At 41.6% G+C, this 14645-nt stretch overlaps 1 protein-coding gene across 1 annotated transcript; it reads left to right on the forward strand.

Moving 5' to 3' along the window:
- The first annotated feature begins 4958 nt into the window (after positions 1 to 4958).
- Positions 4959 to 13316, forward strand: LOC140901176 (perilipin-3-like). Its single transcript, XM_073319545.1, has 7 exons — positions 4959 to 5012; positions 8598 to 8793; positions 10840 to 10922; positions 11290 to 11539; positions 12051 to 12238; positions 12743 to 12871; positions 12966 to 13316. The coding sequence occupies exons 1-7, from the start codon at positions 4959 to 4961 to the stop codon at positions 13314 to 13316; spliced, it is 1251 nt and encodes a 416-aa protein (XP_073175646.1).
- The last annotated feature ends 1329 nt before the right edge of the window (positions 13317 to 14645 follow it).

The following is a 14645-nucleotide window of genomic DNA, read 5'->3' on the forward strand; positions in this document are numbered from 1 at the left end:
TTCACGGTATAGTGTATTTTTGATTAGTTCAAGGGGCATTCCTGCAGAGGAACTTCAACCTAGGCAGACTTCCATTTGATTGTCTAAATTTATAGTAGTAACATTCCTCATTAGGATGGCCAGTACAAAGGTTACGCCAAAGGCTTAGTGAGCTACAAAAAGCAGTCTTCAGCCTTTCTTAAATAACCACACTAAAAGATGGTACGCAAAAAAACCTACATTAAGAATCAGCCAATCAGATAAAAATTTGCAACAACTATAAAGCCACCACTTCAATAATATGCATTTTCCTAAACTTTGAAATTCATCAGCTGCATTTATACTTCAGGCCACATCTTACAAACCTCACAACTAAGGTATTTTTAGCACACGTTAGTAATGACCGAAGGGGCTAGTGTCAATACAAGAGTTTAGTATGTGGTATAATTACAGCACTTGCCACTGGGGTTGGTCAAAAATGGTCTGGCAATTTTCTGTCAAAAATAATTTGGGTTTCTAAAAGAGAAGAATTGCCATAGGGGGTCAGACCAATGGTCCATCTAGCCCAGTATCCTGTCTAACAGTGGCCACTGCTGGATGCTTCAGAGGGAATAAACAGAACAGGGACATTTCAAGTGATCCATCCCCTGTTGTCCAGACTGTTACACCAATAAAATAAAAACCAGCAGGATCTTTTTAAAGGGGAAAAGGCAAAATACCACATTTATTGTGAATACAGAAAGAATCATAGTAAGCAGTTAGTTATAGCTATAACATTCCATTCAATCTCATATTTATTCACACATTCATTCATATACACATACAGGTTCTGCAAGGTTGTTATCATAGGTTTCAGAGTAACAGCTGTGTTAGTCTGTATTTGCAAAAAGAAAAGGAGTACTTGTGGCACCTTAGAGACTAACCAATTTATTTGAGCATGAGCTTATAATATCTGCTGCAGTTTCCACGGTATGCATCCAATGAAGTGAGCTGTAGCTCACGAAAGCTCATGCTCAAATAAATTGGTTAGTCTCTAAGGTGCCACAAGTCCTCCTTTTCTTGTTATCATAGTTATCAGCCTTAGAGTTGATCATGCCAAGCCAGGTGGCCTGGACATGAGGAGGGAGCAGGGCCTCATCAGATGCACATCTGATGCTCCTGGAAGTTGGTTTGCAGAATCAGACCCCAAAGTTCTCACTTTCTAGAGTCCATTTTTATAGGAATTTCTTCCTATGTCAGTCTATGGGAATTGCTTCATCATGCTGTTGCTGAATCAATCCGGAGATGTCACATTCCTGACAGCTCTGTGCTGCCAGATGTTATCTTGTTCCTTGGTTCTCCCATTCTTGAGGCTGTTGAGTGGATTCCAGTCTGCCCTCCGGGGGTCCTCTGGTTATTTCCACTTGACGCCTTCTTCAGCCTATGGACACTGGATTCTTAGGCTGGCACCTCTCTGATCATTCAGTTATTATTCACACCAAGCATCCATCCGCATACATCCCCTATCTCTATTTTAATAATCACAATTGTTAACGAAGCAAGATGAATACAACAAAAGGGTGGTGATTGTTACAAAGAATTGCTTTGAGAACAGACTCTGTCTTAGAATGTACTAACACAATTAGCAGCTTGCAAGTTTCACACAGAGAGGGAGAGACACAGTACCAAAAACCAAGAGACCTCTTAATTAGTAATACCCTGGAATTTAAACTATGAGGAATCAAACTCATTTGTGATTTTAATACAGAACTTCTTTAATATGATCCAACAAGACCCAGCTTCTGGCAGTCAGAGGCTTAAGGACAACCCAGAGCATAGGGTTGCATCCCTGACCATTTTGGCTAAGAGCCATGGATGGACCTATCTTCCATGAACTTACCTAAATTTTTTTTTTTAACCCAGTTATACCTATGGCCTTCACAATTTCCCCAGTCTGATTGAACTGTGTGAAACTTGTTTCTTTTTAAAGCAGCTGCCTATTAGTTTCATCGGGTGACCCTTGGTGTTGTGTTATGTGAAGGAATAAATAACACTTTCTATACACCATTCATGACTTTATAGACCTCTATCATATCTCTCCTTAGTCATCTCTTTTTCTAAATTGAACAGTCCCAGTCTTCCTAATCTCTCCTCATGTGGAATCTGTTCCAAATCCCTAATCATTTTTACTGCCCTTCTCTGTACTTTTTCCCAGTAAATTTTATCTATCCCTTTCCCAATGATTCCTCTCCTGGTAGCTTTTTTTTTTTTTTTTTTTTTTAGTGCCACTGCACATTGAGCAGATGTTTTCAGACAATCATCCATGATGACTCCAAAATCTTTCTTGAGTCGTAACGGCTAATTTAGACTCCATTTTGTGTGTATAGTTGAAATTACTTTTTCCAATGTGCATTACTTTGTATTTATCAATTTTGAATTTCATCCACCATTTTGTTGCCCAGTCGCCCCCTTTTGTGTGATCCCTTTGTAACACCACAGTCTGCTTTTTCACTATCTTGAGTAATTTTGTATCTTCTGCAAATTTGCCACCTCACTGTTTTATCCCTTTCTCCAGATCATTTGTGAATATGTTGAACAGCATTGGTCCCAGTACAGATTCTTGGGGGAACCCTCCTATTTACCGCTCTCCATTGTGAAAACTGACCATTTATTTCTACCCTTTGTTTTCTAATTCTTAACCAGGTACTGATCCATGAGAGGACCTTCCCTCTTATCCCATGATTGCAATTTCATATTTGTGTTCCTTCTGAACCCTTGAGTGACTACCATCTGAGGGGGGTCTGTGCTGGCCTAGAGTGACACACAGTGGCCCATAGTTATACTTCCATTTCCACCAGGGTGGGTGGGGGGAGTCTTAAGGTTGGAGCTCAAATGAGGCCTTTCATAAAGGGGCATTCTGCTGCCTGATAACAGAGAACCACCTGAGCACAATTTTGCCAAACTTTGTGTCAGCATAACATCTCCCTGATATTACTACACTCCCAACATATCTACTGGATTCCTTAGAGACCATCTGCTGAACTTTTAACTCAGGCATGATCATAAGATCTGTACGTAAATAGTGTCAATCCATAATGAGCTGCCTGGGCGATTGCATTTGGGTGAGTTGCCCTCTTGAGAGGAATGCAGGATGAGGATGCTTTAGAAGCAGGTGAGCTCAGGAGAAGGATCTGTCACAAGGAAACAGACTTAGGTAACAAGATCTGGGTATTGATACACAGTGACCAAGGGGCCTTCTATAAGGATATTATCATACAAGGAGCACCATTTGCAGGAAAGTGTCCCCATTCCCGTGGAGGCAACATGGACAGATCAGTGTACATCAGGGACCTCTTCCTGTAGCTGGGAGATTTGCCCCGGGTTAGCTGAATTTCAAAAGGTGTGGGCCTACGAAAAACGTAACAATGTTTAGCTGTGCTAAGACCACAGCTGATCATGCTGACAAATATCATAATATTGTTTTCTTGTACTCCCCCATCTGTCCACATCCATTGGTTGTCTCTTACTTAGATTGTTAGCCCCTTGGGGCAGGGATTGTCTTTTTCTTCTGTGCTTGTACAGCACCTAGCGCAGTGAGGTTTTGATCCCTGACAGGTTCCCAAGCACTGCGATAATACAAATAATAATAATGAAGGGTGGAGAATGAAGAGAAGAGAAGTTGCTACATGGACGAAGAACAAACCAAAGAACCTCTAGCTCTTTCGTTCTGTCCATGTCTCTCCTGCCCTGAGCTGTCATACCCAATTATGAAATAACTAATAAAAAACGACAAGTTATACCATGAGATGGTTTCTGGTAGCAAGCTATATTTTAGGATGAGTTATAGGCAAAGATTCTCCCAACCCTGTTGCTCATTAGGCAGTAAGATGATGGGAAGGGAAAGTTACTCAGGACCCAGGGTTCTGATTCTTATTTATACTACTTATAATATTACTCTATAACAAATAAGGTTAAAAAAAATCCACAATAATATACTTGTAGCTTTTAAACTACCCAAAGTGAGTCCATGCAGATTTGCTGCCTCACTGCCTGTTCTACATTAATAAGAAACACTTGCACAGAGCAATAAGGCCCAGCTCCTCAAAGTTATTTAAACTCCTATCTTTGATTGAAAGCAATGGGCATTAAGTGCCTAAATACCTCTTTAGATCTGGACCAGCCTGCTCACAGGAGAGTTCATCTTGAAGGGACAGTGCTACCAAGAAATTAACTAAAAGGGTCAATTGCAATCATATGTGTACAATTATTCACTTTCCCAAGAACCTCTGCATGTGGTCCCACATACATTCTATCCTCATTGGTCACAGCAGAGAGTACTTCTTTCTCATGGGTTTGCTGAACTGTCAGTCTTCAGCTCCTGACCACCTTCCTCCCCAATGACATCACCACAGGTACATAAAAGGTGAGCAGGTTGAAGTGAGTATTTATGGGAATATCAAGTACAGCTGATAAGGCTAGGTAAATAATTACTGTAGATATGATGATAAATAACACTTTGTTTTCTTTATGCATTTATTAGTTTCAAATATATAGTAATTTCTGTAAAATGCTACTTTTTAAAATTTGAGTGATGGGGTTTGTGTTTCTGGGTTGTTTTTTTTCCCTCCTCTCCTGAGGGGGGAGAGAAAGGAGGCATCAAGTTGGGGCTCTTTTATTGTGATCTGCAGCTGGTAACTTTAGTTGGGTTTTGTTTTGTTTTCTTCTTTCCTGCCTGATATGTAAGAACAAGACTAACTTCTTGTAGGACCAAACTCCTCTCAAATGTGACTGCTCAGAGATTCTCTTAATCCTACATCATATGTGAGAAATAGCCTGTAAATTATATTGAAGAGGTAAAAATTGGTAAAACTGGATATTTGTAGTTCTTCAGCTATGACTTATGTGACTGCTGTTAAACTGCAATGTTAATCAAATGAGTCTGTGCTCTTGACCTGTAACTGCTCCACCTCTCTTGCCTTTTAGCTGTATCTGACTCCACTATGTCTTCTGAGAAGCAAATACATGATTCTTCCTTAGAGACCCAGGAGCAACAGGTAGGTACATGTATTAAGAGGGTGATATACTGAATCTCTCCCATCACTGTCTAAAAGAGAGCCTACTAAATGAAAGGTTGTAGAGGTGTTCTTAAACTAAGGTGGGGAGGGGGGCAGCCAACAAGTGCAGAGGAGTACACCATTTGGACCGAGACATCCCCTACAAGAGGATCTATTAATGGGGATTCTGCCTGTTGAGGCTGGAAGCTGATAAAGTACAGGTAGGAAATGAAGAGAAACAGTCAAGTGAAAGAGTCCCATTCAATTACATCACATAAAGGCTGACTGCTAAAAACTGACAAATTTTATAAGCACTTTTATACAAATGCTAAAAGTATAAATACTAAGGGGTGAACTTAAGTGCCAAGTATTAAATGAGGCTATAAATATAATTTGCATCACCACGAGTTGGTAGAATGATGATCCTCAATGAGGCATGGCAATACCATGGTGCAAAATGTATAGGAATGATAGGTTGGGCTGGGGGGAATGGTATATGTGACAAAGCATAGAATCAAATTAAATGAATCAAACTGTCCTAGAGAATCTCAAAGGATAAAAATTCCATTCTTTGAATAATGAGAACATAGCAATCGGAACATGCTACTGACCAAGATGGTGGTTTGTGAAATGCTCAGGGAACCTAGAGAGACTACAAAAATAGAAAACTCAGTGGGGATTTCAGCTATCCCCATATTGACTGGGTACATGCCATCTCAGGGTGAGATGCAGGGAGAGTTTTTAGATGGTATAAATGAGAGCTGCCCCAAGATGCAAGGCTGGAACCCACAAGGGGAGAGACCATCTTGATTTAGTACTAAGAGGTGAATATAGGTGAACCACTTAGTTATATTATGGCTGCTATTACTAAGTTTCACATCCCTGTGATGAGGGGGGAAAAACCCTGGAGAGGCCCACCACAGTAGGCTTTAAACTTAAGAAAAGGGAACTAGTTAAATGGAAACTAAAAAGAACAGTCACGAGTGAGTTCTGCCAAGTTGCATTGAAATTTATTTTAAAAAACACAATAATAGAGGCTCAAATTAAATAGTAAGAGGACCAAAAAAGGGGCCATGATGGTGAAACCACAAAATAAAAAATGGTTAGTGGCAAAAAGACTTCCTTTCTAAAAATTGGAAGTTAAATCCTAGTGAGGAAAATAGAAAGGAGCATAAACTCTGGCAAGTCAAGCATAAAAGTGTAATTAGGCATTCCAATAAAAAAATTTTGAAGAGCAACTAGCCAAAATCTCTAACAGCAAAAAAATTAAGTACATCAGAAACAGTCTGCTTAACAATCAGTGGGGTCACTAGGCAATTGAGGTGCTAGAGAGACACTTGAGGAAGATAAGTCCAATGCAGAGAAGCTAAATGAATTGCATCATCTTGACATCACAGGATGTGAGGGAGGTTTCCACACCTAAGCAAGTCTTTAAGTGACAAATCCCAATGAACTGTCCCAGATTGAGGTGTGGATAAAGGAGGTTTAGGAACAAATTGATTTATTTAATAATAAATTGCTAGGACCAGATGGTATTCACCCAAGAGTTCTGCAATTTCATATTTGAGTTTCGTCAGAACTACTAAATGACACTTAACCTATCACTTAGATCTGTTCCAGTACCAGATGACTAAAAGATAGCTAATGTGTGATACCACTTTTAAAAAGGGCTCCAGAGGCAAACCTGGCATTTACAGATGAGTAAGCCTAATTTCAGTACCAAGCGAATAGTTTGAAACTATATAGTAAAGAACAGAATGATCAGATACATAGACAACATAATTTGGGGGGTGGGGTGGGAAGAGTCAACACGGCTTTTGTAAAGGGACATCATGACTCTCCAATCTATTGGAATTCTTTTTGGGGGGTTGGGGAGGGATCAACAGACATGTGGACAGGGATGATATAGTGTATTTGGACTTTAAAAAAAGCTAATGACAGGGTCCCTCGCCAAAGGCTCTTCTGCAAAGTAAGCTGTCATGGGGTAAGAAGGAAGGTCCTCTTATGGATCAGTAACTCCTTAAGAACTAGGAAACAAAGGTGAAAATGGACCATTTATTTCTACCAATAGAGAGCAGTAAACAGCAGGGTCCCCAAGAATCTGTAGTGCTGTTCAACATATTCAGAAATCACTATTTGCCACTTCCCCCACGTGAAGTCCAAAGCTGACTGAAAAGAGTTAAGGGATCTCAGCGAAGTGGGTGAGTAGGCAAAAAGGCAGATGAAATTCAATGTTGGTAAATCCAAGTTAATGGACATTGGGTGGTTGGGACTGTTTTCCAAAGTGATGGGATCTAAATTAGCTGTTTTCACAAAAGAAACTTATTGAAGTAATTGTGGATAGTTCTCTGAAAACATCTGCCCAATTTGCTGCAGCAGTTTAAAAAGCAAACTATGCTAGGAATCATTAGGAAATGAATAGATAAGACCGAAAAATATCATTATGCCCGTATATAAGTCTATAGTACAGCCAGACCTTGACTACCACACACAGTTCTGGTTGCCCCATATCAAAAGAGAATTATTAGAATTGGAAAAGGTACAGAGAAGGGCACCAAAAATATTAGGGATATGGAACCGCTTCCATATGAGGAGAGAGTACAAAGACTGGTGCAGCTCATCTTGGAAAAGAGATGACTAAGGGGAGGTCTATAAAATCACAAATGGCATAGAGAAAGTGAATAGGGAAGTGTTATGAAGGAGTAAACATGACTCAAGAACTAGGGGACACCCAATGAAACAAATAGGCAGCAGGCTTTTAAAAAAAAAACAGGAATTACTTCATACAACACAGTAAACCTGTGGAACTCATTGCCCTGGGATGTTGTGAAGGCCATAGGTATAATAGGATTGAAAAAGTTAGATAAGTTCATGGGGGAGAGGTCCATTTCTGGCTATTGGCCAATGTGGCCAGGGGATGCGACCTCATGCTCTGGGTGTCTCTAGCCTGACTGCCAGAAACTGGGAGTGAACAGGGGGTGGATCACTTGATTCCCTCCTGGAGCATCTGGCATTGGCCATGACTGGAAGACAGCATGGCCAACCTAGCCCAGTATACTGGGTCAAACAAATGGTCAGTCTTATGTTCTAGCAATCCCATCATAGTCTGTTTAGTGACTACAGAGCTGAATATTCATGGAGACTATTTCCCATTCTATGAAAGACTGTGTGATTGGCTTCAGCACTACTGAAACTTTCTTAAAACATGCCAAGCTTGACATAGCTGAAAGCTATTCTGGGACCTGATCTGAAAATCCTGAGTAAACCTTCCAGATAATGAATAGCTCTTCAGTTGCAATGATAGAAGGTCTCCTCTCAAAGACGATGGGAGTAAGACACACTTGGATCTTTCAGCTAGTTTAATACAGCATCCCATAGTAATTAGAGGACCATTTTGACACTGTAACCCTTCAGACTGCTGAGAATTTGAGCCTTTGAATTAGTGTGGGAGGAAAGGTCCATGACTATGAAATACCTGCAAGGTGCTAACTGACTCTCCTTCCTCTGTAGGCTTTCCAGTATGATGCTCTCACTAGCCACTTCTCAGTGGCTCTTCACAAATCTCTCTCCCTTTCTTGCCTGCAGAATCTCTTGAGGAGGGTGGCCAGTCTGCCCTTGGTCAGCTCTGCCTATGACATGGCTGCAACTGCCTACACCTCCACCAAGGAGAGCCACCCCTACCTAAAGTCCTTGTGTGATGTAGCAGAGAAAGGCATGAAGACCATTAGTGAGGCTGCAGCCAGCAGAGCACAGCCAATTCTGACTTCATTTGAACCACAGAGTGAGTAAGCGGGGCTTGCAGGTCGTTTTAGCAATGAACATAAGTGTCTCCATCCCAAGTACAGACATGAAGTGCAATGGCTCACAGTCTCAGGCTTCTTTTTGAAGGCCTATATCTTGCACTTATTCTTGATTTCCTTACTCCTTGATATAACTACATCCCAAGACAGTCTAGAGCCCCTGCCTTGCTGAGTACTTACCTTTTCATTTTAAGGTTCCTGTATATCTTGAGACTTGGTCAGTTTCTCACAGGCAGAGAAGTCATTGCCAAATAACTTCAGTGACTGGAAGACTCAGTCTTCTGTCTCTGATGGTGCACAAACAACTTGACTGACTCAATCCATAGATTGATTACTTTATGTGGGTAATCATCTTTGCGTGCCAAACCTGTTAAATTCTAATGGCCCTTTTAGAAATGGGGAATTGAAGTGACTCCTGGGTGCTCATCCCTAAATTTTTAGGGGGCTTGCTATTCCAAAGTGCTGAACACCTGAGAGTCAGGTCTCTCTAAATATCAAGGTTCATGCAGGGTTGGGGACAGGTTTGGTTGCTAAAAGGACTGCTGTGGTCCTCTAGTCTGACCACCTGCATAACAGGCCACAAAAAATAATTCAGGACTTCCCTGAAATAAAGACCAATAGCTAAGGCTGAATTAAAGTATATGTCTTAGGGAAAACATCCAATCTTGACATTCCCAGGGATGGAATCTCCATCATAATCCTAGGTACACTGCTCCAGTAGTTAACATTTGACAAGGATAGTAAATCTATTTCTAATCTGAATTTGCCTAGCTTCAGCCTCCAGTCACTCGATCAGGATAGCTGTCTGAAGAGCCCTCTAAACATCTTTCACCATGTAGGTGTTTACAGACGGTAACTCAACATTCTTCTTGATAAGCTAAATAGAGCTCTTTGAGCCCCTCATTACAAGGCATGTTTCTAATCCTTCAGTCATTCTTGTGGCTCTTCCCTGAACCCTCCCCAATTTTTTCCAACTCTTGAAGTGTGGACACCAGACTGGTACTTCAGTACCACTCACATCAGACCCAAATACAGGGGTAAATAACTCCTCCTGCATATTCCTGTTAATGCATACAAGGATGCCATTAGCACTTTGCCATAGCACTGCGAGCTCAAAGTCAAATGACTATTCTGAACCACCAAGGCTCTTTAATTACTGTTCCTTAGCATAGTCTGCCATTTGATTATAGCTTTCATGTTTTGTTCCTAGACATGACTTAGGTTTCATTCCCCCTAGACTACCAGGAGATCCAGATCCAGTCACTGTGGAACCCCACTAGAAACACCTCTAAAAGATGATTCCCAGCTCACAATTACATTTTGAGACCTATCCATTAGCAACAATTTAATCCACTTAATGTGTCAGGTTGACTTGTATTCTACCTTATGCCATGGTGATACCAAGTCAAATGCCTTACAGAAGTCAAACCTAACAGTGATGTAATATTCTTAAATCCACCAACCTTGTAGTCTCACCTTTTTAAAGTTTGACAAGATCTAGCTTCAACAAACCCAAGTCAATTGACACTAGTTATATTCCCCTTTCATTCTTAGAGTCCCACATCAGCAGTTTTATTTTGTCCAGAATTGACCTAGTCAATAGGTAACTGGAAAGTCTGTCTACACAGTCATCCTGTTTACCCTCAAATTTTGGCACAATAGTTTTCTTCTAGTCCTCTTGAGCTCTGGCCTTCTAGGACTTATTAAAAATCAGCAATGGTCCAGGGGGATGTACAAACTGAGGTACCAAAAATTGTTTGACATTTTTAAAAATTCAGGCCTGAAACTGTAGTTACTCAATGGATCTACTGTATAGCAAAAGTTCAGGTCCTAGGGTAGCATGATACAACTCAAAGGGGAAATGCTAAACTAGCATGTTCTCCATTCAGTGTGGCTAGATTTTAATCTCTTGGCAGGCTTGCTGCTGACTGGAGAAGATCTGGCCGAATCTGTCATCGGCAGTGACATTACCCTTTAATTGATCAAACTGAGTTTGACTTGTAGGACTAAACTGCCTTTCTCTATAGTTTCAACAGCCAATGAATCTATTATTAAGGGACTGGACACACTGGAAGAGAAGCTGCCAAGCCTTCAAATTACAGCGGATAAGGTAAACTTATGCTGCTCTTCTCTAGAGAAGGTTGTGGTCACATAAACCATCTAGGGTAAGAACTAGACCAGTCCAGAGCTCTGGAGGCAGCCTCATGAACCTTGTGGCTCAGGAAAGTGGCTGAGTCACAAAGGCGCTGCCCAGGAACAGATTTATTGCCTGTCTAGAATGAGGCAAAAATAGGAGGGTAGCTAAAGCCTAGTAAATGGTGCTCAACTAGATCATGGTATAATGGTTCTTCTCTGGAGAAGAACCATGTAGAATTTGAGGAAAGGGCATGGTGTGGGGGCAGACAATTCAGGCAGAGAATTGTATAAACAATACATGAAGAATAATCGCCAAATGTCTTCTGCTGTCACCTCTGAAGGTTGCTTCAGACACCAAGGAGCTGGTGTCTTCCGAAGTAGAAGCTGCCAGCAAATTTTCCAGCTTGGTAGATGTGACCAGAGAAGCTATGCAAGCAAGTGTGGAGTCCACCAAGTCCGTTATGACCCACAGTGTGAACACAGTCATGGGATCAAGAATGGGCCAGATGGCTGTGAGTGGTGTGGAAGCAGTGCTGGAGAAATCAGCAGAGCTGTTAGATCAATATCTCCCCATAACAGATGAGGAACTAGGTCAGAACACATCTGAATCATGAGATGCTGGTTCCCTTCATTAGAGGTCTTGGTTCTTTTACCTTATGACATGCAAAGTTGGAGCCAAATATTATGCTCAGTCTGTCTTGCTTTCACCCACCTGGTTCTTCATTTAGAAATCTGCTTTTCCTGTACCATCAAAGCCAGTTACACAGTTCACTGGCTACTGGAAAGTAGGTGGAGATCGTTAGAATGTCACTTGTATCCTGAGGCTTAGCTAACCAGACAATGAGATGTATTGGGTTCTTGGGGTGGGGAGTGATTAAGGGGAAAGAGTTAGAGGTGGCCAAATCCCTAATGCAGCTATCAAATGTCTGAAAAGGCAATATCCAAATAAGAATAGCTATGGTTACTATTGCTAGATGTGTCACAAGCAACTTCCTGACATAATTAATTCAACAAGATATTAAAAGTAGCTATAGTCTATGCCTTCCTCCCTTTTACCATCCTGCTAAAATGTTTTTGGTCATACCCCATTTATTTCCTTCAGCTGAACTTGGAACATCTATAAAGGAGGATGGAGTGGCTCCTCTCCAGCCTCAAAGTTACTTTGTGCGCTTAGGCTCCCTGTCAAGCAAACTCCGCCACCGTGCCTACCAGCATTCTCTAGCCAAGATTAAAAATACTAGGCAGAGCATCCAAGAGACTCTCTCCCAGCTTCACCAAACCATTGATCTGGTAGGAACTTTCTCATCAGCATTCTATTCTGGAGCTGATTTGGGCTGAGCAGACTGAGACCAAAGTGTCTTCTCTACAAGGTGTCTATGCTCTCCTGTTCCCTCTGACTACCCATGTTCCATTGGAACTGGCTGCTGCTTAAGCTAGTTTCTTACTTGGGGTCTAGGCAAGCAGATAACTCCAACTGCCATAATGCCTTGATTCCATCAAACTTCACAAGCTAAGCAACACCTGGCCAACTGAGTCCCTGAAAGGGAGATCTCTGAAGAAAGCAGGTGTTGCAAGCAAGTGACCGGGGGGGGGGGCACATTATTTCCTCTTGGCTATGGAGCACTGTTTTGTTTTTTGTTGGCATATATGCCAACAAAAGTACTGAAATATGGCCCAGTCATCACTGGCACAGAGGGGGCCCCAGCGTCTCATAGATGCTCTAAAACACTTGTGGTGTATAAAAGGTGCTACAGAAATGTTGTGGTAAGACTCCTTTTCTCCTTGCTCCTCCAGATTGACTATGTGAAGCAAGGAGTGGATCAGAAGCTTCAAGATGGCCAAGAGAAGCTCCACCAAATGTGGCTGGACTGGAGCAAGAGGCAGACAGGAGGGAGTAAGGACTCAGAGTTGGTACAACCTGAGGTATCTAATTAGCCAGGATCCAGCTTTGGGCTGTGGCATTTCTGCCTATCTCAGGAGTCTTATTCTACCTCAATAACAACTTGTTTCCTTTCAGCAGCTGGAGTCTCGTGCTCTGACAATGTTTCAGAGCATTATCCAGCAGCTGCAGGCAACCTGCCTAACCCTAATGTCAAGCATCCAAGGCTTCCCATCCAACATCCAAGATAAGGTGCAGCAGGTTCACCACAGCACAAAGGAGCTCCAAACTTCCTTCTCCACGGTTCACTCCTTCCAAGATCTCTCCAGCAGAATCCTGACCCAGAGCCGCAAACAGATCACCAAAGCCCAGGGATACATGGATGAACTGCTAGAGTACATAGTGCACAACACTCCTCTGTCCTGGCTTGTGGGACCTTTCATGCTGTCTGGCAAAATACCAGAAAAAGCCATGGAACCATCAGAATGAGGGTGGGGAAGAATAAATAGCTTCTATAACTGCTCTGTCAAACTTACTGCAGCTCACTTGTAAAGGACCAAATTTTCCTTAACACTTATAGTGATTAACAAATAGGGTCTGAAAGCTTATACCTTTACACAGCCACCTCCAACATTAGATTGAATTGTGTGATGTGGGGTTTTTTCTTCCTTGTAGGAAATGAAGCTGCTTGCAGCTCCAGGTTCAAACATTCTTCACCACAATTCTGGAGAGGCACTTCCTCCCCTGGATAGCATGGGGTACAACTCAATCTCATGTCTTGCATGGGCTGCATGCTACCTGTGGCTGAGCTAAGATTAAAAACAATGATTTATTTGCTTTCAAAATAGCAATGCTGTCACCAGAAGTATCTTTTAAAATGAGGGTGAAATATGAATGTAAAAAATACATAAATTGGATACTACCCTCTAGGAACGCCATCTACATCCTGGGATACTCGCCACAATCTTAAAGTAGTGGCTGAGAACTAGGTTACTTCTGGTGAAAACTGTTCTTGCCACAGTGAGAGAGATCTCCAACTTCCTTCTTAAAGCAGTGAGAAATGGTACTAAATACAGCTTCAGCTCTAGGTGTCATGTGGATGGCTGAACAAGTCATTGACATAAATCATGGCCTTTCTAGAGCATGGATATATATAATATGCATATCTGTTAGTCAGATGACTAACCATACCACACACTAGTGTATTGGTGACTACCTTTACACTTGTTTTGGGTAACTGACTCATTCCCTTGTCACTTTTCCTCAAATTGCTGTAGTAGAGAACTTTGTCTCTTGCAAAATAAACATATTGCATATAAACAAATCTGTCTTCTAGCTTGTTCTTATTGCCTTAACTTTTAGCTATTCTTAACCCTAGACTATATCACAGTAGTCCCTTCTATCTCCTACATAACACTGGAATCCATTCCAGGAAGTCCTGTGGCCTGCTTAAAATCCAATATCTGTAGGTCAATGGACATCTCATTAAAAATGTCCCATGCTGGACAACCAGCAACAACCCTTGGCAACCTGATGCTATTAATAAAAGGTCTGAGACTGTTCTAACAGCCAGCTATCCTTCCCTCACTCACATCTTTCATCAAGATCTTAAGGAAGATGGTGTCTCCAAATAGCATCCCAGAATTCTTTAGTTTAGTTGGGACCAATAAAGATCTCTATCCCTGGGGCTTAAGGGCCCTAAACTTCTTTTGAGAGTTAGATAAAACTTCTAATGTCTGTATCAAACCCCAGAGCAGGGGGAGGGGTGGGGGAAGATGCCTTCAGCCTCAACATCAAAAATAGCTAGCTTGAAAATCT

Source organism: Lepidochelys kempii, chromosome 1, assembly GCF_965140265.1.
Source record: "Lepidochelys kempii isolate rLepKem1 chromosome 1, rLepKem1.hap2, whole genome shotgun sequence".
NCBI classification, from domain to species: Eukaryota; Metazoa; Chordata; order Testudines; family Cheloniidae; genus Lepidochelys; species Lepidochelys kempii.

What these genes read in the sequence shown, in the direction of transcription:
- LOC140901176 (XM_073319545.1), top strand. Translation starts at nt 4,959, where the DNA reads ATGTCTTCTGAGAAGCAAATACATGATTCTTCCTTAGAGACCCAGGAG. An exon ending in TAGAGACCCAGGAGCAACAG is followed by an intron (nt 5,013 to 8,597) that starts GTAGGTACATGT and finishes TCTTGCCTGCAG; the next exon opens with AATCTCTTGAGGAGGGTGGC. An exon ending in TTCACCAAACCATTGATCTG is followed by an intron (nt 12,239 to 12,742) that starts GTAGGAACTTTC and finishes TTGCTCCTCCAG; the next exon opens with ATTGACTATGTGAAGCAAGG.